This window comes from Anastrepha ludens, chromosome 6 (genome assembly GCF_028408465.1).
Source record: "Anastrepha ludens isolate Willacy chromosome 6, idAnaLude1.1, whole genome shotgun sequence".
NCBI classification, from domain to species: domain Eukaryota; kingdom Metazoa; phylum Arthropoda; class Insecta; order Diptera; family Tephritidae; genus Anastrepha; species Anastrepha ludens.
In genome coordinates, this window is record NC_071502.1 from 86,391,865 (window position 1) to 86,419,529 (window position 27,665).

Sequence of the window (27,665 nt, forward strand, 5' to 3'; positions counted from 1 at the left end):
GTAGACTTTACAAACAAGAAAATAGCCTATAACCCAGTGAAAATATCATCTGCTACTGTTCCATATAGTAATACAGCAAAATACTTGGGTATGACTTTGGATGCAAAGCTCAAATGGAAAGAACATGTCAAAATTAAAGCAACTGAAATCAACTTAAAAATTAAAAAAATGAAATGGTTAATTGGCAGAAAGTCTACATTGTCAATACAGAATAAATTATTAATATACAACCAAGTAGTTAAGCCGGTATGGACATACGGCATTCAATTATGGGGATGTACCACTAAATCAAACATTGAAGCTGTACAACGCCTGCAGAATAAGATTCTCAGAGACATGGTCAACGCACCTTGGTATGTGCGAAATCACGACCTGCACAAGGATCTGTCGGTGAAAAAAGTCGCTGATATAATCCAAATTCTTGCAAGTAACCATGAAACCAGGCTGAAAGAGCACATAAACCCGGAGGCCGCAGAGCTTACCAAAACAGTCTGCACAAGAAGACTTCGAAGAACTAAGCCACGAGATTTAGTCGCCAACGCTGTATAATTGTTTGTAAAATATTTATAATTGTTTTTAAATTTCAATGTTAAGGATAGAATGATGTTACTTGTTAGCTTATGCTAGGCGTAATACCATGAAATGTATACAAATTTTATAACGTTTCAATAAAAAAAAAAAAAAAAAAAAAAAAAAAAAAAAAAAAAAAAAAAAAAAACCTACAGTGGCTGCGGCTAAGCATTTCGCTCTTTATTTCAACGTTGTTTTTTTCATTTCTCCTAGCCTCCACAATCAGCAGCTGCAAATCAGCCCAACTTTTCAGTATTCGCCATTTTGCAGACTATGAGAAATGGAAAAATACAACTCCTCTGAGTGGAAGAAGAACGTCAGACACACGTATAGCGTAAGAGTCTTTTGTCACGCTGATGACCGTCGAAAATCGAAACAAGCTTAACTAAATAGTTTCCAAATAGTTCGTTTTCAGTTTTCTTACATCAACAGTTAATCTTAAATCTAGAAATTTTGCCATTTTGGACGCGTAAGATGAAAAATTAGCCAGCTGATCGAGTTTAAACTCACAGGATAAGTTTGTCTTCAATCCAATTAGATGAAAATGGCGGGGTTTCCGATTTTGTATGCCCATAAATACGATTTTTAGAGATATCTCGATCACAGCGCCGCCTATCGGCTAAAATTTAAAACATATTTGGCTAGACGAAGAAAAAATTTGTATGCCAAAATTGATTGCGCCGTAGCGAAGTGTGGTATTGTTTACTAGTTTTATATAAAATTAAAAAATAAATAAAGCGTTCTCTTGGGCCACCCTTTATGTACACATTTACTAGTCTCTATACTAGCACTCATATGCGTGTACATTTAAATATTTGCATTAAATTCGCTACGTTCCACTATTTTGATTGCATGAACGTGGCTGAGCATGCAATTGTTGCTCGCTTCCAAGTTCGTGCGCCCAAATGTATACTATTGTTAAATTCATGCAAATGAGAATTGCCCACAAACTTGTGAGTGCAGTGAGGGTGAATATGTTTACACTAGGAAGTACACACATACACATTCACGCATACACTCCTTTCATATACACGAAAAATAAACCAACAAAAATAAACAGACGAATTCGTGACAAACAAGCAGACGAACACAGCACCAAAATACATTCATACATATAGCGACAGGCTGTAAGGCAAATAGGCAAATGGACGAAAATGCGGAAAACGGCAAGAGGCTGCGTTGTCTGTGGCATTGTCTGGTGCATAGCAATCATGTAACCTTACCAACGTCAACTCGCTACACACACGTTGCCACACACAGGCATGCATAAGCACACACATACACACATATGTACATACATTCATATATGAATGGGAGTGCCGGTGTATGTATGCGTAAGTAAATATGCCAATGGCTGTGTGCACGAACGTTCCGAGCATCGAAAGCGGCAGACAGCTGAACAATTCTCGAATGAATGACTGGCTGGATAGACAATTGCGCAGACAGAAGAGAGGCGACGTTCAGACAAACATGTATGAGTAGACAAATAGACATGCCGACAGGCAGGCGTACGCGAACGGGCGGTTGGACCGTCGGACGGTCGGACGTTGTGGCAGATACTAAAGGCGCGCTTAACGAGCAAAAGAGATCTCTGTGAAAAAATATTAGTTTGGAAAGCGCCGCAATTCAATTTTTTGGAATTTCCATTGCTGCCATTGCTGGCTACAGTCGGGACAGACTGTCTGGATGTCTGATAATTGCGATTGCATCTGACCGGATGCTCACATCAGCACAACTAACCGCCCACTTTGCTGCATTGGTTTACTATTAAATTAAATTTGTAGTTGTTATTGCGGCTGCTACTGCTCGTGCACGTTTCTATTGTTGTTGGGATTTCTGTACGCCCACAACTATGTACATGCCAAAGTGGCATGCTTGGAACACTTTAAAAGTTGTATCGTATTTCAGATAGAATGCAAAGCTGTCACGTAGAAAAATACAACACAAAAATAGTTTTGCATACAAAAGGTTTATTGGTTTATTTCTTGGATTATGAGGAATTCTATTTTATTTCTTAATTTGAGAAAATTGTAGTTTTTGATTTAGAAATAAAGGAGCAAACTGGGGAAGTTTAAGTAATAATTGGGTTGATTTTCTGTAGAGAAAGTTTGACTGCCGAATGTTTTAATCAGCTGCATGATGTGCCGAAGATTTCGTTATTCTCAAGGGGAAAACTATTAGTCTGGCTGATTGATTCAAAACCAGATTATAACAGTTTTTTCATTATGAGTATTATGTTTATTTCTGTAATAAGGGGTTGGGGGTAGTAGAGGCCCGAGGGGGGAATAACGTTAATTCATGGAAAAAAAGGCACATTTTTATGATTTTTTTTTATGACATAGTTAAAATTTATTCGTCAAATCTTTTACTACATAAAACTATAGCATTTGGTGTATATTTTGTGAAATTTTCATCCAAAAATATTTAAAAATACGGCAATGGCAAAAATTATTCGGACGCATCTCAAAAAAAAGTAGTTTTGCGGTGCCCCTCATAACTCGGTGTTAAATCATTTGAAATCAAAAAACCAAAGTTATTTCGTTAGATAATCGTCTTCTCCGGGTAACGCCGAGGGTTTTTTGAAATAAAAAATTTTTCGATTTTTGGGAACACGTTAAAGTCAAAAACACGATTTTCGCGTAAAAAATCGGTGAATTAGTTACCGTAAAAACAAAAGTATCAACAAATTAAAAAAAAAAACTCTTCGGCGTTACCTTGTAAAACATCTACAGAAAAAGTGTTCAAAATTTCAAAAGGATCGGTGCAGTAGTTTCAAAGTTATGAGAGGCACCGATTTTGAAAACGTAAGTTGTGGGAAAAACGCTTTAAAGTTTTAAATATATTACAAAAAAAATCAGAGTAGGTAGCAACACTTACATGGCTGTATCTTTGTAAGTTTTGCTCCGATTCATCTAAAATTTTCACAGAATATTCTTGAAAGGTTCTTCATTTAAAAAATCAAATAAAAAAAATGCAAAAAAAAAATTTAAAAACGTTACCCCCCTTAATATATAATCTTGTGCCTGATCGAAGCTTATTTTCAAAGTTAGCAATATGGCGGCCTCAGGAAATATTTTTCAGATTTTCGAGAAAAAAACCGATAATTAATTGTTTAAAAAAAATAAAAATTTTTGAAAAAAAATTCTTTTATCAGGCACGAGTTTTTTATGTTTTTCAAAAACAGTATACAATTTATTGATATCTACCAAGCGGCTTGTAAGTTACACTGATCACCAGTTCAAAAAACAGAGTTTTGAGAAAAACGCATTTAAAATTTTGCCATCGATTACTGGAGCGCTGTGCTCCCTTTGTTAATTCTTGAATAACTCGAAAAGTAGTTATCGGATGCACTTGAAAATTTCACGCAATGTTTTTAAATATTATAACTTAAGAAAATGCAAAAAAAAATCCAATTTTTTGAAAATTCTGACTACCTTTACCCCCTTAAGACCCTCGCCTCTTTTTAATTCTCGTTTCTTGGGTGCTTCTTTAAAAGCGTGTAAAACGGAAACGAAGAAAGATTTTTTAAATTTGTTTTAAGTATTTTATTTTCTGATTTATCATTAAAAAATAAAAATAAAAATTTTGGCCATACAAGGTTCCTTCAAAAAGTTGTCAGCCTTCAAAAAATGGTCTACAAATGGACAACGGACACATATACTCGTATAGCCGGTTCTACTGAATAAATTTTTATTAATTAAAATTTCAATAACATAGAATTGATGTCGTTATCGTGTGAATCGATTATTTGGAAACAAATTTAGTAGTTTTTTCGGGGCTTTAAAGTAAAAAAGGGTAAAAAAACGGGGTTTCAACTTTGAGCGTCCCCTATTTTTTCAATTTTTTTGGTTTCAAGATCGTAGTTCACACGATAACAACAGTCATACAGAACAAGAACTTTTTTATCTTTTTGATTTCAGACACCTGTGAGTCCCGGAATCCGTGTGGGCAGCGGTATAACTTTTTTTAGAAGACCATTTTTTGACGCTTGCCAACTTTTTCAAGGAACCTGGTATGGCCAAAAGAAAATTTTATTTGAAAAAACGGATTAAAAAATAAATAACTGGAAACAATAATAAAAAGTCTTTTTTCATTTCGGTTTTAGATGCTTTAAAAACAACACCTAAAAAACACCATTTCAAATGAGGTGAGTGCGTTAAACTTTGATTGCGATTTGCAGCCTAGATTAATGTATTGACCAGCGATATAAGCAGTCAGTATTTTTAAAATTTATCTAAGAAAAACCTCATCTCTACTAGATCTAGTCTAATGAGCGATAACAATGTGCAACGGTAAATGTTATGCAGGAAAGGTAAATTTATATGCATGTGAAACCATAGATTTTATCTAGTAATGCTACATACCCAGTTTTTCATTTCCTCATGAATTTAATTTTTAAAGAGCTTTAAAATTTTAAAGAACTTAATTTAAAAAAAAATATTTTAAATATAGGGTGTTTTTTTTAGAGGTTAGGTTTTCAAGATGAAATAAAACGTATATAATTTAATGTTATGACCAAGAATTTAGCTTTATTATAAAGATAAGGGTTTGCCATTATGTTTTAAAAATGACACCCATTCAACCAAAAGTGAGCTTCATCGCTGAACAAAATTTTCTTCGATGCGTCGCGCGAACCGAACCATTATTTTCGTAATAAATTTGCACGATTTGCAAACGTTGTTCAGGTGTAAGTCTATTCATTATGAAATGGCAAACCAAACTGAGCATAAATCAAGTGACAGCTGTCAAAAAGACCATCTACGAAAAAAGTAGTGCCAACTTGAAAACCTAACCTCTAAAAAAACACCCTACATTTTTTTATAAAGAAAAATAGTTTTTTACTTTACGCCAGCACAAATATAGTACAATAATGCCCTTTGAAAAATATATACTTATATACCCTTAAAATTTTCTAATGATTTATTTTGATATTGATATTGATCTAATGATATTATTTATGTTGAAGGTACATTTATTTGGTATTACATACCTCTACTTCGTTCTTCTGGCTGTTTTATAAAAACGTAAAAAAAGTGGTTCAACTTTCCTCCTCTCAAATAAAATATACGCCATGGAGGTCGCTGTTCACGTTTTCCTCTTTGATACTTGAAAGCACTTTAAAAACTGAAGTTGGAAAATGAAAAACTAAGTATGTAGTGTTACTATATAAAATACGTAGTTTTACATGCATATAAACATTTTTTGTATAACATGAATTTGAATTGAATTTTGAACCGAAAAAGTTAACTTTTTGGCGCGCGGTGTAATAACCAAATAAGCTCACAGACCATTTAGCTCGCTGATTAAATACTTGAGCTCAATTAGAGCTTAAATTAATATCACTCCATTGTGAAGACGACAGTTTACGGATTTCTTTAGTTGCACGAGATACGAGATGAGGCTATTAATCCATTACTGTCAGCCCATGGAGTTTTTTCTTTCTGAGAAATTTTTAGAGAAATCCCAAATAGGCAAAAAAAGCTGTCTTACGCAATTTCGGGCCTGTAACTTTTGCTTAATCCGAGATTTGCTTAAATTAAAGACTATTAAATACACTATTAATGGTGAATGAAGTTTTATATTAGTTGTTTCAAGTCATTTAGATCAACTTAGGAATTAGGAAAACTTCAATGCACTATGAAAAAAAAAAAATTGTGACGTTTTTCTTTCATAATTGCTATACCACTTACTCCTTCTAAATTTATATACAAAATAATAAAAATTATAAAAATTTACAAGTAATAAAAAAATTCAAAATTACACAATTCCAAATTTAAATGCATAACCTTTCATAAATAAAATACAATATTTCAGGTTTTTTTAAAACACAGTTTAATTTACTTTTAATTTAATTTAAACGAATGTCATTTAACAGCCATCGAATTCACCCGATCGAATTCACTCCCTGCGATTTTTTTGATCGAGTGACCGATCGGGAAGTAATAAAAAATCGGAGACAGCTCTGTTGCTTATTCCGAAAATAGAGTTCTAGGCATGTCTCGAGAGTTGGATCAGACTCTGTCTTAAGACCGTTGCCGTAAATGGGGAGTGCTTTTAAGGCGATAATATCAGTTTTGAGGAAACGAGAACTCTTTTCATCAAGGTATTTTAGGATTTAACAAAAAAGCAGTTCCAGTCCAGTGCCGTTCTCGTGATGCTATCTGGTGCTTTTCTCAACGTGTGACCTATCTATCGCCACTTTCTGCGTTTGATTTGCCTAAGAATGGGTTCCTCGTTCGTTAATCTCCACAGTGTGTCGTTACCGATGGTGTTTGGCTAGAATACTCTACAGATGATGCGGAGGCATTTGTTGATAAAAGATTGTAGCTTTTGGGTGATGGTGTTGGGGACCAGCCATGTTTCATTTCCGTAAAATAATACTGACTTCACTAATGAGCTCAATATTCGGAGTTTAGAGCTGCTGGAGATTTGCGAATTCGCCTATACTGCATGCATTCGCCTGAACGCCGTTCTTGCTTTGTTTAGCCTGTAGTTGACATCTCCATTTGCTCCACCGTCTGTCGTGAGGTAGCGTGCGGCCGAGGTAGACAAATTCCACCGAACAGCCGTGAGCCATTTAAGATCTTGCTTTATTGTGGTTGACTCTCAGAGGCTTTGTCTTGGTGATGGTGACTTCCAGTCCGATAGTGCGTTACAGCGTGTCTAGTCTGGCTGCCTTCGCTTGCATGCCAGTGAGTTTGTGAGAGTGGAGCCAGATGTCATCGGCGAAGTGCAGGTCCTCAAGATATCTGGTGAAACTCCATAAGACGACTCTATTGTGCAGGGTTAATTGGCTCATAACGCTATCCGGGACGATGGCGAAGAGATGAGGCGACAGGGCACATTCTTGCCGTACACCTGCGTTGGTCGGGAATGGGTCGTTGATGTTGCCGTTGTGAACTACTGCAAATTTGAAATTCTCGCAAGGTGCTTCGACGAGGCGGAGTATTTTAGCGGGAACTCCCTTTCTACTCACCGCCAGCCATTATAGAATAGCCAAACAATTGTGTAGGCAGCCCAGAGTAACTAATATAAGTGTTTTGTAAATGTGCAAAATTTTAGATTTTCCTATAGAAATCGATGTGCCTGAGATTGAGGGTCATGTTATTATGTTTTGGATAATGCTTTTGAAAATACGCGAAACTAAAGGAAGATTTCTTGTGAAAAAGATGACATCGTCGGCGTAGAGCTGACGTTTTTTGCTGGGCTGGTTCGCTGACAGTTTGGCAATTTCATCGATTTAAAAAAAAAATTTTTCTAATAGCGCTCGTCCCTAGGTAGGCAATGGCAAACTTCGAGTGTATTTCTGCCATGAAAAAGCTCGTTATAAAAAAACATATGCCGTTCGGAGTTGGCATAGAACTGTAGGTCCCTCCATCTGTAGAAAAACATCAAGACACACGCCAAAAATAGGAGGAAGAGCTAGACCAAACACCTAACAGAAGTGTACGCGCCAATTATTTATTTATTTTTGTACTTTTACATTTTAAACTGCCACAGAACTTTAGAGCTCATGGCACATATAAAATATAAGAATCATATAATTTTCTAGGCGGTAACTCCGTGCATAAAGTTAGAAATTTGACCACTCTAAGAAAACTCAGACGTAAACTTTCAAATCGCCGACACTCATAAATTTCGTTTGGCCTCTCCATGAATCCATTTTTGCATTTGATTTTTCTATGTTGTGCAGTGTAATTTGCTACTGAACAGAAATTTCAAAAGCAAATTGTGATACTCGCAGCTGGTTCGTCAGATACCATCATCCCAAGTTTTAAAAGTCTAAAAAACACTGCAGTGCTTTCTTTGCAAATTTTTTTTAAAAATCTGCATGAATTTCCATAAGCCTAAAAATATGCTAACAACTATGTACGTATATAAGTACATATGTATGCGTTGCAGCTGTCGAAATTAAATCAAACTTCAATCAACGCGTCTCAATCTCTTCAAACTTTCCAAACTCTTCGCCAACCCAAAAAAGGTATAATAAAAAAAAAAGAGAAAAAAATTACTCAGCACAAAACTTTTTCAAAGAATTTGCATTTGAAGCGGATTTTTCACACTTTTGCCGCTTTAATGACTTCAACTACACTTCGCAAAAAAGCGCTCTCCGGAAGCAGCAATTTATGACCACGCGGCTTTGTGAGTCAAGTGAAAGTAATTGAAGTAGGCAAATCAGAGGCCAGAAAAGAATTAGCAAAATGGAAACGCACACACATACACACATGTATATGTGAGACGTCCATCAGCAAAAAGAGCTTGAGCGCAGTCTCGCTTTAATCAATGACAGTTTCTGTTCACCGCCGACATGCAATTTACCATCAATGGCTACTTTAAGGCACCACCATTGAGTTGGCTGCCAGCTGCATGTCTAGCTGGCATTTTAGGGTCACCACAAGTGCTAAAATTGTTGCTTGTGCCACCCGCCAAAGCGTTGATTACTTCCCCTAAGATAAGTGCGTATGTGCGCGAGCGTGTGGTTGTGAGCTGTGAAAGGAGTAAAGGCTTAGAGTGCGGTGAATGTGGTGGACGTATTGACTGTGACTCGGATTCATTAGTGTTTTTTTTCGTAAATTTTTTTTAATAGTTTTTGCTATTTCGTTGGCCTTTTCGGAGTTGCGTTACGTTTTTGCCATACACTCAGAAAGCAATTTGACTTTATTAGATTTTGGCACGTTAAGGTGAAGCAGCGAGGAGAGCGCCAAACAGCAGTTGTAGGATTTGAGTTGTAGCAGCGCAGAGACGAAGTAGCAGGTAAATGGTGGCAATAAAGGCGAACGAACGATAAATGAGCGCGAAGAATGAGCTGGGAGTGGCAGGCAATCGGAACTTTTCGAAATGGTATGAATGCTGTCATAAATATACTTACACATACACACACACACAAATGTACTTGGATATGTGTGCTTGTGCTGCGCACAATATCTAGTCAAGGTGCGCCAGGGCTTGTTTTTGACCATTTTCGGTTGTTACAGTGTTTTGCCATAAAGGCGTGTTGCTCTGTGGTGCGCATATCTACATACACACACACACACATACAAGTATATGTGTTTAGATGTGCTTTGTGTTTATCAAACGTAGCCAAGCTTTTCATTTTCGTTTTCCTTCTCCACCACCACCACCAACACATGCATAACCAATTCTGTAATCGCTGGGGGTGCACCCAGCCATATGAGTGTTGATCATATTTTATTTATAAGATGTATTCTACTCGTAATTGTATTTGATAGCATTTTCATGCTTTCCTTACATGAAAGCGCCTTAATGTACAGATACATGAAATAGGTGCGAAGCGATAAGTGCGAATGTGGCCGGGCGTCGTCGGGGTGGGGTTGCGCGCCGCCAATATTCGTCCAATCTAATTGACTGCAATCACATGTTGATTTTGGGTATGTGCTTCAGGTAGCAGGTGCACCCACCATTGTCACAAATACCAAAGCACTTATATTCATACTCACATATGCACAAGCGCATACACATGAGTGTGAGTGTATTTACTCATAACTGAAGACACACACAGCAGTTGCTCGTTCAATAAAGGAAAGCGGAAATAGAAATTGAAGAAAAATTACTTGTCGAAACCTTACAAGCTGCACGCACACACACGCGTACATATGTAGTTAATTATGTATGCCAGTGGCAGAGGTAAGTCCATGTTAATACGGCACGTAATGAATGACAAAATAAAATTTTATTAACCTGATTAAGTCGTAAATAAGTTATGTATGTTTGTATGCATGCATATATGTGTGTATGTATAAGTACATGCGAGTACAGGTGGATTTTAAACACGTATTCTGTTCGAAATGATGTCATGGTGAAGTTACAGTGCACAACTAAGCCGTAACACCGAAACATGGAAATCGGGCGAAATTAGTACAATAATTACTAAAGTGCCTGAGTTAGGTCGGGACTGATTTTTACAGTGGTGTGCGATGAAATAGAATCTGTCTTAATCAATGCTATCAGAGTAGCAGGCGTTACAAAACTTTTAAGTTTTTTGGATCTGATTTTTTCTGGTTTTATACAGTAAATACTAATTATTTTGAACAACTTTTGGAAATATTCCAAATAACACATGGGCTGAAAAGTACCCGGCCTAACACATAGATGGCACTAGCTTTATTGCATTCACCTCTTTTTCAGTTAATACTAACCTTAAAAAGACAGCTGCTAAACTTTCATGATATTCTATTCATTAGTTCGTGAGTTATTGCGCTAAGATTGACGCTACTTTTGTTATTTTCAAAACAATGGTGTTACACTGTTTCTTGATGGGGAAAAATACCGGCACTACCAGCAATGGCTTGCAAAGTGTTTTGGGGACTCCACTTCAGCAGAAACAGAAATAAAACGATGGTTTGCTGACTTCAAACATCCAAATAATGCCCAAAATCGTTTTGAGTGATCGAAAAGTGCAGTTGCATGAGTTAGCTGACATCGCAAAGATATCAAAAGAATATGTTGGCTTTATATTGCATGAGCATTTAAACTAAACCTACTTGAATTGAACTTCGAATTGCTTCCACATCCATCGTATTCGCCAGATTTGGCTCCCAGCGACTACTGACTGTTCGCAGATCTAAAAAAATGCCCGTCGGTAAGAAATTCCGCTCTAATGAAGAGGTTATCGCTGAAATTGAGGTTATAGATATGAGATAAAAGATATGGGGTTTTCCAATAACAGGTGTTACATGTGAATGAATTGCGCTATCGAGAGATGATTAACGACCTTTTGTGGTCGGGATTGGATGGTACGTTTATTTTCAACAAGACGGCGCTACGTGCCACACAAGCAACGAAACCTTTAATCTTTTACGGGAAAAGTTTCCGGACCGTGCTTTCTCTCGAAGAGGTGATCACAATTCGCCATCAAGATCTTGTGATCTACCACCTTGTGACTTTTTTCTTTGTGACCACGTGAAAGAAAAGGTCTACGCCAACAGCCCAGGGTTGATTCAAGACCTCAAAGATAGAATTTGTAAGGATATCGAGGACAGAAGGCAGCCACTTTGCAATTCGGTTATGGAAAATTTCATGAAAAGGATATTGTCCTTTAAGCATGGTCGTGGTGGTCATTTGCCTGATGTTGTTTTCCACTATTAACGGCATACCTTTCTCTTTATAATGAAATATACATCCGATCATTTATATTAAAAAATATCAAAATAACATCTCTTATTAAAAACCCGTTTAAATCGTTTTACAAAAGTGGTATTGAAATGTTAGAGCATTGTTCTCGATGGAAATTACGTTGATGACTAAAGCTAATTTTGAACAAAATAAAACGTGTTTTCGTTGTTAGGCCCGGGACTTTTCAGCCCATGTGTTATAGTGAGAGATTGAAATACGTGAAGTTATTTATTTTTTTGATTTGTATTATAACCGCCGACTAGGGGCTGCCCCTAATGAAAACATTACTGAAAGCAGCTGATTATCTAAATGCAAATGAAAACGATTCAAAAACAATTTCGAACTTTTCGATCTCACTTGGAACTGAGAAAACTACCATGAAAAGGATTCGGAATGTGTATTGTTTTACTTTTTAAATTAAATATTCTCTACTCCTAAAATAATGTATACGACTTATTAAAAATATAGAGACATCAGCAGTGAGGTTAGGTTAGGTAGACTTGGTTCACTTCCAGTCACCCATAGACCTTTCGGTCCATAGCGATACTAGATGGAGTTCATTAGTTATGCGTTTTGAATGCGTCTATCCGAATGTCACCTATTATGGTGCCTCCATTGCGAGTTTAAGGAGACATTTTCACTCCACTCATGAGATGTCTGTTAGACATCCGCAAAGGAGATGCTCTACAGTTTCCCTTGAGCCCTGCTCCCTACATTTTCTGCATTCCTCGCTGCCCGAGATTCCCAGTTTGCTGCTACTGCGCTATGTCCTGTCAGTACGCCTATCATAGTTTTACAATCTCTTCGTGTTAGTGATAGTTTAAATGAAAATCGTCTTGTATACATATGAAATTTGCCTTCTTGCAAGTGGACAGACTCTCCCATCTTGTCCTGAATTTTCTGACCATGTTTTCGTCTAATAATAATGTATTGACCTTGGTATTTAGTTAACAAGATCCGTAGATAGAGAGACCCCGTGTCTATATCGTCTACTATTTCATTCCCTTCAATGACCTTTGGACCTCAAACCCAATAGAAATATAGCTTTCAATTCGCTGCCAACCTTTCTATTGCCTCCTTGCTCTGAAGAATGATTTTGCACGTTATACTAAGCGATGGAATTGCTTTAATGGCTGCTTGACTATCTATGCAAAAGTTAACCTTGGAGTTGGTCCCAGTAGTAACACAGGCTAGGTCTGCTGCCTTTCTAACTACAAAAACCTCAACTTGGAATACACTGCAGTAGTCGAGATAAAGCCCTTAAGCCACCTTCTTTTTCGACAGTGATTTTGAACCTTTTTCCCCTTTAAAAAACGCAGCCATATGGTCCATATTGATTATATTGTTGTAGGACCTGTATGAGAGTTCGTTTAGGGCTGCAAGTATGTATTCAAGGGTCGCTGTTGGAATTGTTCTTACAGCTCCTGAAATGCATAAAGCAGCTAGTTTCTGAACCTTTGTCATAAGCGCAATATATGAAGATTTTCTAGTCACAGTCCACCACAGTCGCTTGCTGTCTAGTACTACCCCAAGGTATTTTGTGCGTTGTTTGAGAGTAAGTGCTGCGCTGTTTAGAATTGGGGGCGTCCACCGTGGGATCATATACTTTCTTGTAAACAGAGTCGTATCCATTTTGTCCGCATTTAAGCCCAGTACTGCCTGATCTGCCCATTGCTCAACCGATCTGACAGTATTTGTCATGATGTTACTGATTTTCCTGCGCCTTTTAGAATAGCCCATTTCTGCCCATATTGAATTGATTTTCACATCTTCGAGCAAGATTTTTACATCTTCCCACAACAAGTTTTCGATGCGGTTTAAGTTTGGCGGATGTGGAGGCCAGTTAATACATGAACATTATTCGTATGAAAAATTATTTTACTGTCTCATAAACATTTGATTGATATCTTGTTGAAATAGCTAATGAAATCACTTATCAACATTTTAGTGATAGTCCGTCATCAAGTGATAATCAAGTGGAGATCAAGGCTCTGCCAATATTTGAGGCAAACTACTCAATAGTTGTTGAGTGCGATGCATAATTACATTCAACTCTTCTGGATCTCGAGCAAAACTTTAGATGGGAATAAGGAAGCTGATAGATTAGCTTAAGAGACTGCTGCAACTATGCTCATAGAACAGTATTCATAAGATCATTGGGTTTACATGAGATATTGTGAAGAGAAGAGCGTGAAATAGATCCTCAGGGCTTTTTTCGACATCCTTCTGTTTGACATCAGATTAGAAAAAGGGACACCTAACTGATTTAAATTTAATTTATTTAAGAATAGATTATTAATTATATTCGAATTTTCCCGAATTCTCCCTCTAAAATTTCTACTGCACTGCACGAGTCGAAGTCCTTATTTTTTATCGTGGCTATTTCGCTTGTCTACTACACACATTGTCATTTATTTTTGGCTGCCAATCATTTTGCCAAGCAGCCCGCAAGTCATCCAGTCACCATTTTCTGCACTCACACATCCAGTCAGTCAGGCGTAAGTATTTGCAGACAGTTTGCAAGATTCTTCTCCTTAATTTAAGCAGCAGACTTGTTGTCTTTTGCCATCTCTGCTGTGCCTGCTTCCTCATCTTTTACTTATGTTGCTTCATTTTTCTCCATTTAGTCGTACTTATTTATTTTTGGCAATTGCTATGTTCCAGAGTATTTCAGTTTTCCTTTGCTTTGCTTGCAAATTTTCAATTGTGGAGTCTTTTTTTAGTCACTCTACTTTTTCAATCTATCCAATTACCCAATGCATAAATGAGAAGGTATAAAGAGCCGTGAAGGCAGATCACATCTGGAATACGTATTTTTCATAACTCTATTTTTGGACCCAATGAATGAGAAAATGTGGCGAGGAGCTTCAAGTGGATCTGGAAGTCAAGCTAAAATGAAGATTTTTAAGTTGACAATCTGTAAATGCGCTCTTGATTTAGAGGCCACTAACTCTCTATTGGCTTTGGGATTCTCTCATTCAATGGCGCAGTAGTTGGTGTTAATCACTTTTTTGCAACAACTCAACTCGAAAAAAAACTGCATCAATATTGTTTGAGTAACTCTTCTTCTTTTTCTGGATTGGTGCGATAACCGCTTACGCGATTTTGGCCGATTTTAACAAAGCGCGCTATTCGTTGTTTTTTTTCGTGCTAACCGGTGTCAGTTGGAAACATCAAGTGAGGCCAAGTCAAGTCAAGTCCTTTTCCATCTGATCTTTCCAACGCAGTGGAGGCCTTCCTCTTCCTCTGCTACTACCGGCTGGTACTGCATCGAATACTTTCGCGGCCGGAGTATTTGTATCCATTCGGACGACATGACCCAGCCAGCGTAGCCGCTGGATCTTTATTTGCTGTGCTATGTCTATGTGGTCGTAAAGTTCATTCAGCTCATCGTTTCATCGCCTGCGATATTCCCCGTCGCCAACGTGCAAAGGTCTAAAAATATTCTGCAGAATCTTTCTCTCAAACACTTCAAGGGACACCTCGTCGGATATTGTCATAGTCCAAGCTTCTGCGTCCCACGATAGGATGGGCAAGAGGAGAGCTTTATAGAGTATTGGTTTTGTGCGCCGAGAGAGGACTTAACTACTCGATTGCCTTTTTACTCCAAAGTAAATTCTACGTTGGATTTCAAGGCTGACATTATTATCGGTGTTAATATTGGTTCCTAAATAAACGAAGTCTCTTACCACCTCAAAATCATAACTGTCAACAGTTATGTGGGGGCTGATACGCAAGTGCGCCGATTGTTTGTTTGATCACAGGAGGTATTTCGTTTTGTCCTCATTCACCATCAGACCCTTTTACTTTGCTTTTTTATCCAGTTTGGAAAGGCCGAACTAGCAGCGCTATTGTTACGGCCGATGATGTCAATAGTGTTGAGTAGCAAGCTTGAGTAGCTCTCCTCTGGTATGAAATTTGAATCCATTTTGGTCGAGGACCTTCGAATACGATCTATTAAACATTATTATAAATGGATTTAGCACAGAGATCTGAAAGATCTGTTGGGCCCACCCCTATCTAGCTCAGGTCAAACTATGAACAGCCCAATATAAATTGGACGAAGATTACCTTTAATCGGGATCATAGGGAAAGAGATTTCTTAAATTGCAGCGTTTCTATAACGAATCGACTTTTATCGGAAAACTACAGATATAAGAAGATGATATAAAATCTTATAAACCGTCGATCTTTATGATCACTTCATCATTTGTAAGACTTGAACGAGCTGCTGAAAAAACCAGCAAAATTTTGATAGCGATTCATCAATCTGCGAAGGAGAAATATTATGAGTAGTATTTTTGAAAAGAAAAAAGATATTCATACTGTTTCACTTGGAGCGCAAAGGCTTTGAGGAGGAGAGCTTAAGAAGAGTAGGAAAGTATACTCGTATGCCAGAAATCATGTTCAAGTAAATGTATCTAACCACTTGTGTCTCATCACGAAGCCTTTGAACAGTTAAGAGTGACTTTATAGTCATGATAGTTTTGACAGCTGCGTTATTCTTCAGTAGCTTCCAGCTGTTGTCAAAATAGTCGGTCAGGCTTGCCATTTCTTCATGCAACTTTTCACGCTTGCTAAACGCGTAGAAGTTATTAAAAAAAATTATAGAAATTTTGTTACAATTGTATATAAGGAGATTCGAGATTCAGATTTCGGCCAAAGTTAGACAGATCGATATGCTCGAGCTATGGCTCTAATTAGACAGCGCTACATGTTATGAAAATGATAAAACGCTCGGAATTGTGACGACTGGATTATTTCATGACGAGGTCTCACCAATTGGACGCCGCTATACTGCGACTTGGCGTCCCTCGACCAGCTTTTCTGAGTCTACGACAAGTTCCTAGTTTGTGCACATAAGCTACCTGCTTTGAATGAACTCGAGGCTAACATTCACGGCACTATTGCCGGAATAACGTTACCTATAGTGGATTGAGTCATCACAAATTCTAACGACGGCGGGGAGACTACCAGCGAAGCCCCAGCGGTCTTTTGCGATCTTGCATCATGGTGTTAATGCAACTTCGAAATAAATATAAGGTCACTTTTTCCATTTCTTCAATCAAATTTAGTTGAATATCATTCCTACAAAGCAATATGTGATAAGGTTGTTGGTAAGGATGTTGTCAATAAGAAAGACATACGCAAAATACAACTTTCCAACTGTCAACTTCACCTGCTTCTGGTGCATCCTGCTCAGGCAAAAGAGGCTCTGACGACTGAGATTAGGCGGTATAACCTACAAACGAACTGAGGAAAGCAAAATCTATCTGATGGCTCAGCTGGCAGCCCCAGCACTCTGGGCACTGGGTTGCCGTAGGCAAATAACCTGCCCGCCTGAAACTCAACATTATTGCAACCTCAACCAGTAAAAATAAAAACTGGAACCTGTTACAGTTGACGAACTTTTACATGAAATCAAGGACACGATTTGAAACATGGTACATAAAAAGGATGTTAGAAATGACTATGTTTAATAATGGGCTCCTAAGTTCCATACAAGAATAAAAGGATTAAATATATCTATATAAAGAGTGACTTGTGGCAAGAATAGGCTAAATTGAGCGGGTTGGAGTTTCTTACTATTGTATGATTTGGGATTCTTTTTTCTGCTACAAAATATGCGAACTAAAAAAATTCCTTGACTGAGATAATTAAATATTTTGTTGCTTGCTTAACAGCATTCCCGTACAACTTCTTCTCGTTCGCAAATATGGCTAGGTAGCTCAACTGGGTGACGTATTAGAGCATTATGGAAGGAACTGTTTACAATTTAACATATCAAGTAGCTCCACCTAGTGCATTGATGACTCCTTTTCATTTCGTTCTTGTGAGAATGAAATAGGGAAGAGGTATGGCTGTAAAGACCAGTTAGAGTGGTTACGGCAAAATTGAAGGAGGACAACTTCTAACCTACAAAAGTGAATGATACCCTATCTTTTCCATTCATCTCTTTCCTTAAGCGCTTTTAGAGGTGGGCACTTCTCGTGTGGTATTTATTTTGCAAAAAAATCTAGGACTTCCAAAGAGAGTCAAGGATTACTTTTATTGGGCCATAGTGCCGTTCGAGAGAAAGATTTTGCGGAAGATTTTTGGACTTTGCATGTTGGCGGCAGCGAATATCGCACGCGCTGGAACGATAAACTGTATAAGCTTTACGCCGACCTGGACATAGCGCAGCGAATAAATATCCAGCGGCTACGTTAGTGGGTCATGTCGTCCGAATGGATACAAATGCTCTGGCTCTGAAAGTATTCATTCCGTACCAGCTGTTGATAGCAGAGGAAGAGGAAGGTCTCCTCTACGTTGGAAAGATCAGGTGAAGAAGGACTTGGTTTCACTTAGTGTCCAATTGGAGCCGGTTAGCACGAGCCGATTTAGTTAAACTCGGACAAAATCACGTAAGCGATTATCGCACCAATTAAGAAGAAGAAGGAGTGCACCGCGACCTCTGATGTGGTCTATGTTGTTGCGCTTGTCCGCTAGTCTGTAATGAATTTGAGCACTTGCTCGCGCTTTTTGTTCTATATTTCCAAGGGATTGAGAGTCACACCAGCTGGTGAGTACGTCTTCGTTTTGCAAGAGTTGGATATTCGGAGAGGACGTGCTCTGCTGTTTTATTACCCAGTTGGTTGCTTGATTCTACAAATCCTTATTTCTAGATATGGGAACCAAGGCCACAATGTGCCATATAGTGTACAGTGAGAGCTCGTAAGACTTCTCCATCCAGATTTGAAAGTCTACTTGATGTTTCTCTAAAAGGAAATATAAACGCTTTTGCCTTCCTCTGTGCTGCACTTTTCATGCAGAGTTTCACTCGAACCTCTATGGCTGTAATCTTACGGTCCGTAAGTAGTGATGACCAGCAACTTGCAACCGTGGTAATTTTCGTTCGACTTCTTTACCGGCCATTCCTACATCCATTCGAAAACCTTCAGAAGAGCCAAACCAAAAGAGGATCGGCGGCGTGGCTACCTTACGTGGCTGGGTTTTTATGAGCTCATTCATGGTTTCGTCAATTTATTAACTTAGTGACCTCACCACCATTTTCACTAAAATTTTTAAACTGATATGCGAACTGTAAATGCAGCAATGTATAAGTAAGTAATTTTATACACTGTAACAGCACTTTAGCAATGCGTTGGGAATAAAAAGTTCGCGCCCCAACCTACATATGCAGAATCCTTCACGTTTTTTTTTCTTACTTGAATCCTATTTGCGCTTTTATTTCAGCAGTAACAAAAAGCATCAAGTAAAGCTGGCGTTATGCGGCGAGTGAGAGGGTATCGGTTTGAGGGGCAGATTGCTCGTGCGCCCAAGGCACAAGGATTTCGTATGCGCTACATGTAGAAGCACTTGTCGGCTTTAGCAGTTATATTTTGAAAAATTCGTACACATCTACATATACATGAATGTACTATGTGTGTATGCGAGTGGTCGTGCTAGCTAGTGCTGGTGCGGTCGTATATGCCGTTACACTTAGTTGGTTCGAAAGTCCTCTACTCAATGGTTCGTGGTTCGTTAAGCTTACTTTGTGCTGGAATGTATGAGACTGATTGACTTCGTGCCAAGCGCACTTCGTGTGAGTAAAATCTCTCTTCGCATGCTCGCATACGCTCACGAAAGGTGATAACGGTACCATATAGCCGTATGTGTATGTATGTATAGTTTTTTTTGGTTTTGTTTTCTGTTTCGTTTGTTTACTTGTGAGAAAATTTCGGCGGTGCTTTTATACATTTGCACTCTCACTTAGCTCTCCGTCGCTTTGTCCTTCGAACAAGCGCAATCTACAAACTTACGTGTATATGTATGTATGTGCAGTAATATGTAGATGTATAGTACAGGCGTACATATATAAGTCTGTATATTTTTTTGGTCCTGCGGGACTGGAGGTTGCGTCGCAAAAAAGGTTCGCTCACCCGTACACTTGTTCGTTCCTACATACATACGTACATATTTACATACACATTTCCATGCATGTATGCGTGTGTGTGTGCGTACACCGTTTGGTACTGTGTTGTCTCGCTGATGAGACACTGCGTTTATTTTCCTTGCGGTGCGTGTGCTGAGCAGACGTCCATATAAGCGGTGGTCCTGGCGAACGAAAATCAAAATTTTGCTCTGGTGTTTTTGCGCGTTTGCCGCTTTTGTAGGCGTCTTTTGTGAATGTTAAGTGCGACTTTTCGAAATTCGAAAATTTAAACGTAAATGTGTTGAATAGCAACAAAACGGTTTCAGGCAAATTAACGGTTGTGCGGCAGCTTTGGTGCAAGAAAAAAGTATTTTACAATACATTGTGTTAAAAAAGGTGCGCCAATTTTTTAGTGCTGTTTAAAAGGAAAATAGAAATTTAAAATTAAAAAAAAAAAAATAGAAAACAAAACCATAAAATGATTACCTCACCCGTTTTCTGTGCGAATAATGCGTGCACTCTTATTGCAATCCCCGCCTCAGTCCCCCAGGCATTGCACGTGCCTTGCAAAATTGATTAAACAAAAAATCTAGCACACAGGTTGCCTTGGTGTTTTTATGCAAAAATCTACATATCAGATATGTAAATGTTACACTTTTGCAATCAAAATAAACCGTAAATTATTCCGCGAAACAGTTGTGCGGTTCGTTTAAGCGAAAGTAAACAAAGTCGTTAAATCGAAAACTTTTGTGAAAAAGAAGAAAATAACATAAAAAACCAAAAAAAAAACGAATATAGTAAACAGAAAGTGCTGAGAGTTGTTAGTTGATTAAGTGGGTCTGAGAATGCGAAAAAAGCGAGAAAGTCAAGATAAATATTTATGTGAAATGTTGTCAAAAAATTCGAGTATTAAAAAATTGCAGTTGAATGAACATACAAGGGTGGCGCAAAACTAATCACCTTATCGGCAGAGTTTGTGGAACAAAATCAAGACGCACACCACAAACAGGAGGAACAGCTCGTCCGTTTATTTTCTCTATCCGAAGATTTATAATTTTTGCAAATGACGTCGTACGTCAATCGTATTTGACACTTGTAAACTAGACAGCTGTGGTATGATTTTGATAAAATCTCAAATTCTTACTTCCCTGATTTCTGAAATATATAAAAAAGGCAAAAAATATTTGCTTCTTCGCTGATATACTTTTGTTTTAGGTCTAAATATGCGCCTATATAAAAAATTTCGTCGCTCGAAATCATTCTGTTTTCTAATAAAAAAGTTATGCAAAAACTAATTTTGATGATTAATTTTGCGTCACCGTGTATATATGAACATTTCCATGATGTCGAACGTGATTTTGTGCAATTTTTCGTTTTCAAGATAGTTGCAAAAAACCAAGGCATTCGCAAAGGGACAACACTTTTTTTACGGCCAACAATTCAAACGCCGATAGCAGCGAACCTGAGACAATATTTCAATGTGACAAATTTTAGAACGCCCCTTAAAAATGGTTTTGCTTTTAGCCAAGAATTGTTTGTAAATTAAAATTTAATCACTGTCGCACTGTCGAATGCTGCGTACCCAGTTTTTGATTTTCTTATCAAATTGATTTTTTAAAGGACTTTAAAATTTCAAAATACTAAATTTTCAAAAAATGGGGTTTGATAAAATAAAAATGGTTTTTATACCCATTCTATGATATTAATATGGACATGAAACGAAAGAATATATAACTAGCGATTAAAAAATGAAAACTGTCTGCTTTCACCAGTGCAAATATAATACAACAATATTCTTTGAAAAGTATATGATTAAATATTTTTGATTTACTTTGCTGTTGCATAAAAACGAAACAAAAAATAGTTGAAGTTTCCTTCTATGAAATAAAGTATACGCCATGGCAATAACATTCTGTGCAACTGGTTTGACATCGACAGAAGGGAGGGAAGTACTCTGTTGGTTAGGATACAGGAACAGTGACCAATTAATGTGCAGAATTCTTATGAAGAAGTACTTGGGCAAAGGAAATCACTTGTAAAATGCAAATTAAAATCGATTTCAATTATTTTGATCACGAGCATAGCAGTATAATAGGCTATGTCAATAGGCGATGACTCGAAGCTTTGATTTGACTTAGGCTTTTCTTCTGGATAGGTCTACAATTTCGACTGGAGTTATGAGAATGTTATGTATATGTGTATATACGAGTATATGCGATGGTGTGCGAAGTTTTGTTATTTTGTTATTTTCTGCTATGTTATGTTTTAATATGGTATGCTTTATTATGTTCTGTTATGCTATGCTACGTTTGTATGTTATGTTATCTTATATTAAGTTTTATTATGTTGTGCTAAGTTCTGTTATGCTATCTTACTTATACATATGTTATGTTATGTTGTTTTGTTTAATGTTAGTTTGTGTTATGTTAAGTTATGTTATGTTCTGCTATGTTGATAGTTATTATGTTCTATTGTGTTAAATTATGGTCTTATTTATGTCATCTTATTTTATGTTTTATTATGCTATGTTATGTTGTGTTATGTTATGTTTTGATATGCCATGTGTTATTATGTTATGCTGTGTTATGTTATTTTAAGTTATGTTCTGATATGTGAAACATTTTTCTAATAGCGGTCGCCCCTCGGCAAGCAATGCAAACCTCCGAGCGTATTTCTGCCATGAAAAAGCTCCTCATAAAAATATTTGCCGTTTGGAGTCGGCTTGAAACTGTAGGTCCCTCCATTTGCGGAACAACATCAAGACGCACACCACAGATAGGAGGAGGAGCTCGGCCAAACACCCAAAAAGGGTGTACGCGCCAATTATTTATATATATATATGGTATGGGATGTGTTGTTATGTGCTGTTATGTTAAATTATGCTGTTATGTTATGTTACCCTATATTATGTTTAATTATGTTATATTATACTATGTTTTATTATGTTATGTTATTTTGTTTTATGTTACTTTATGTTATGTTACGGTATGTTTTGCTATGTTGATAGTTATTATGTTCTATTATGTTAAATTATGGTCTTATGTTTTATTATGCTATGTTATGTAGCGTTATATTCTTTTAATTGTTATGTTATGTTATGTTATGCTATTGTATGTGATGTATTGTAATGTTCTGCTATGATATATTAAATTATGTTGTTGTGTTATGTTATCTTATATTATGTTTAATTAATATATGTTATGTTATTTTTTTATAATATGCTAATTTTGTTATGGCATGTTGTGTTGTATTATGTTATGTTGTCGTATGTTACGTGTTATTATGTTCTTATGTTATGTTATCTTACATTATGTTTTATTATGTTATGTTATGTTGTGTTAATTTTTGTTATGTTATTTTATATTATGTTATATTATATTGTGTTGTGCTATGCCATTTTATGTTATGTTATGGTATGCTACGTTATGTTATGTTGGCCTGGTAAATGGCACTATGTAGCCAATGTAACCGAAATAGTTTTGGTGTGACTATTTTCGGAAGCGCCCGGGCGCGAAACTCATTAAGAGCATGAAACACCAAATGATAGAAAATTTTGTTTTCTATAAGCGCACACCCCTCAGCAAGCAATAGTAAAGTATTTCTGCCATGAAAGTCTCCTCATAAAAATCATCAGCGGTTTGGATGCAGCATCAAGCTGTAGATCCCTCTATGTGTAGAACAAATTGGAGGAGGAGAATTTTTGAACACTTAAAATTAGTAATTGTTTTTTTAATATCTCAGAACCAACTTTTAAGAGGAAGTGCGTAAATATGTTAATGTGATGGCTCGCAACTGCAGTGTCACACAGTAATAACTAACTACTAATATATGAAGTTCAGTACTACGAAGTCATATAAATTTAACGTTTTTTAGATTACGTCAAAAAGACTCAGTTCACAAAACAGCTCAAACGGCAGGAAGTTAAAAAACAAAAACATTAAAAATAAATAAAATTAAAACAATTACTATATACTAAAAATTACGCCCACCTTATAGCGTCTTAATTAATAAAGTTTCCACTAAAAATAAAATAATAAAAAGTTTTTACAATTCAAATATATTAAAATACTGACAGCAGAAGTTCAAAATTAAAATCACACACGCGCAGCGTAGCTTACAAAAAACCACAGTTATAACCGCAGCGCAGTAAATGAAAAAGAAAATATAACAGCAGCTATTAAAGCAACAACTACATAAACGACAAAAACAAGAGCAATAAAGCCAGTACTTCAGCAGCTTCAGCCAACGAAACATACACATATACCAACTACTACAGCCATAACTTCCAAACAGGCATCCTAACAACAACAAGTAAGATAACATTAAAAGGACTCCCAAAAGACACAGAAAATGGGCTGCAATACCAGTCAGGAGCTGAAAACAAAAGACGGCAACGCTGGCGACGCTAATGGTGAGGGTGAGCTCATCGCCATAGCCGCAACCAGTAATGGTGATGTTGGTGTGAACGCTGGGGAGCAGAATGGCAATTTGGTGGAGCAGCAAAAAGCCGCCGGCGGTGGCGGTGGTGGTGGTGGTGTTGACGTCAAACAAACTAGATTGACAGCATCCGCAGCTTCTGCAGCTTCTGCCGTCTCAGCCTCATCCGCAGTCTCCGCAGTTTCGGCAGCTTCGGCAGCCTCGGCGGCCTCGGCGGCTACGGCGACGTCAAACAATCTTACAAATCACTCGAAATCAAATTCAATTATAAGCAACGGTGATGCTAACAAGCGCTCCTCCAGAGATGAGGGCGATGGTGGCATACTCGAGAAGGCGCTGGCAACTGTGAAACAGCAATGCGATAAGGCGGAAATAGTCGAGTTCAACGATATGGGTGAATTGGGCGAAATCGGTGAAATGGGTGAGGATGAAGGTGAGTAGGCAATATGCCCAGCTATGCGTATGATAAAAAGCTCTTATTATTTTTGCTGTTCATTTTCCAAATTTATTTTCTTTTTTATCTGACTTTTGCGCATTTTGTTTGCTCGTACTACGTCGCAGGTATGTCGACGTGTTGTTGCTTTGCCGGCATTGCTGTGCGCTATGCTTATAAGCTGACTTTGCTGGCATACCCCTGCTTTGCGCACGCTGTCAAGGTGCCCTTTGCTCCCTTCCCAAATACTAACGCAAACTGCACGCACCAACCTTTAAGAAACTTATTGCTGCCGTTGTGCTTCGCATTTTAAATCATCATTCCCAGATTGCGATGGTTTGGCAGTGTTGCGAATTTGCTGCGTCAATTTTGTGGCTCATAAGTAGAGTGCGAGGACTGTCACCTGTAACCGGATTTATCTATCCAAGCTATCTTTCTTTTCCAATTCCAACTTTTTTGTTAAACTGACAACTTTTCTCCTTCCAATTTACCTCCGAGTTGCAAATTGTAAGCTTTTTATTGCTATTTTTTGTTTGTTTTTGTATTCTCAAATATATATCTACTTTATAATTTATTTTATACCCAATTTTCAATTTATGTGGTTATTAATAATACATAAAAGAAGTGGTGGCGGAAGTTGAGTATGAGAAGCAAGCAGAGGTGTATCCAATTTTTGACGGAGCTGTTGGAATCACTTTTGTGGGGATAGGTAACTTCTTTGCGTGTTTAGAGAGCGGCTTTATTCGTCAATGCAATGCTGTGTGCCACTTTTTCTTGTCTTTTGCTCGCTAATTGTGAATATCTGTATATTCAGTGGTAGATTTACCTCAATCAGCAGGAATACCTTAAGACTGCCGGCTCGCTGCATTTTTTATTATCACAGGAATCTGTCTTAAGACCTTCGAAAATCGATCGCAGTTTTTAGTCGGATTTTTAAGCGTTTTTCCGAGCGGTCAGCATTTTTAGTTTCTTGCACTCACTCACCTATCTCTGCATCCATATTCTTTCTTCAAATTCCTTTCTTCCTCAACGTTTCTCTTTCTTCCTCAACATAAAGCAACGATATTTTCTCTAATGAGTTGTGCCGTATTTTACAAGCTTCTTGACATCTTTTGCAGTCAAAGATAGAAATTTGGGAAATAATGTTTCTAGTCTAAGAAGATAATTTATTCAGAGCCGAATGGCATTGAATTTTTTTGATAATGAGTAACTGGTTCGGTAAGGGTTTATCCTAAAAGAATCAACTTAATCAATCAAAATAAACTGTGTGAAAATACTTAAGCCTTTCGGTATAAAGAGTGCTGATTAGGTCACGTTGGAATGAAATTTTTATTTAATGAATTTTTATGCTGCTACAATAAAAACAACAACGAGGCCTGTAAGGTTTTGGCCATCTTGAATTCTAACGAGCCAAAAGCCCTCGCATTTAACAAATAAGAAAAAAAGAAATACACTTTTTGATTACTCATGTAGATGGGCAGGCAGAAAAATACTTACCCAAGTAAGCTTCAGACTCCCTTATAGAGGCTAAAAGATGTTTGATTCCTGAAATCCTGACATTAATGGGCTTAGCTATAAATTTCTTGAAGACATTCAGTCTAAATAGATTCAGCTAAGACCGAACTTTCATATAAAATGTATTGAGACAACTCGTCATTCTTCAGTTATGGTTACATTTTTTTTCAGTAGACTGATCCAGGCAGATGCAGGTGGGAACTTAGTTTATTATGAACGGTACGATGAGGTAATCTGGGAATAACCGGATGATGTCCTCTCTATCAAGAGGGAGTCCAAAAAGCTGTTTTAATAATAACTTTGGTACTTTGTGAAAAAGCTCGTGGAAAAACCTTAGTACAACAATATAGTGACCATTTTTGATTATTTTTCTTCCTTTTTTTAATTTTGAATAATTTTTATAAAAATATCAAATAAGTCAAAGTTTTAAGCTTTATACTGGCAGATCTTGTAAAAATTAAAAAAAAAATATCAAATAAGTCAAAGTTTTAAACTTTATACAGACAGATCTTGTAAAAATTTTAAAAAATTGTATAAAATATTCAATATTGAATAAAAATGTGATATATTTTTTAATTTAAAATGAACTAAAATTGAATCAATAAATTTTAATTAAAATTAAATTCAAATTAAGAATTCCCTACGTAGTTTTATAGCCCAAAAAATAGCTTATTAAGGGGGTAGGGGTAGTCAGAATTTTCAAAAAATCGATTTTGTTTTTTTTGCATTTTCTTAAAGTATTATATCTTAAAAATATTTTGTAAAAATATGAAGTGAATTCGACAAATACTTTTCGAGTTATTCAACAATTTACAACGGGCGCTCGGGCGCTCCAGAGCAGATAGCAAAATTTTATATGCGTTTTTCTCAAAACTATGTTTTTCAAACTGGTGAACACTGTAACTTAAAAACCGCTACGTAGATTTCAATAAAATTTATACAGCTTTTGAAAAACATAAAAAACTTGTGCCTGATCGAAGGATTTTTTTTTTTTCAAAAATTTCGATTTTTTTTTAACAATTAACTGTTGGTTTTTTTTTCTAAAATCTGGAAAAAATTTTCTGAGGCCGCCATTTTGTTCATTTTGAAAAAAAAAAAGCTTCGATCCGGCTCGAGATTATCTATCAATAAAAATAATTTTTCTCATCCGATTGGTTTTAGATGAATCTGCAAGGACTTGTGATGTTCACCGCAAGGGACTTCTGGAGAAACGGGCTTCACACAAACAGTGATAACTTTTGCAATTATTAATTTTTTTTTTGAAATTTTGGTGAAGTCAAGTTAAAACATGATGTTTGTATGCTATGTTTTTATTTTTGTTAAATAAATTAATTAAATAGCAAAAAAAAATTCGTGAAAATCATAATTTTTTCGGGCCTCTGACTACCCCTAACCCCTTAAAGTGCAAGTTTGAAGTGCCTCAAAACTCCCGGTGATTTTTAATAATTTTTTCCCTTGACGATGTTTCGCATTTACTCCATACAACGAATGCACAACATTTTGCCGCAAATTCATTTTCAACTCCCAGCCAAATTTATTGTCAGCAAATGTCTTTGCGTAGTCACTACAGTCGCTGTATACATTTTACGAACAATATTTGTTTTATCTGGTTACACAAATAAATATATGCACTGGGTATAACATCTCCCATTCCCACGGAAG

General features: G+C 36.9%; 1 protein-coding gene across 1 annotated transcript in view; it reads left to right on the forward strand.

Moving 5' to 3' along the window:
- Positions 1–19,774: 19,774 nt before the first annotated feature.
- LOC128868053 (homeotic protein ocelliless-like) overlaps positions 19,775–27,665 on the forward strand; it is a 90,087-nt gene continuing 82,196 nt past the window's right edge. Inside the window, exons 1-2 of the mRNA XM_054109782.1 lie at positions 19,775–20,014; positions 23,492–24,488. Of these exons, the coding sequence (XP_053965757.1) occupies positions 23,969–24,488 (520 nt within the window). The 5' untranslated portion in view covers positions 19,775–20,014; positions 23,492–23,968. The remainder of the gene's footprint in view (positions 20,015–23,491; positions 24,489–27,665) is intronic.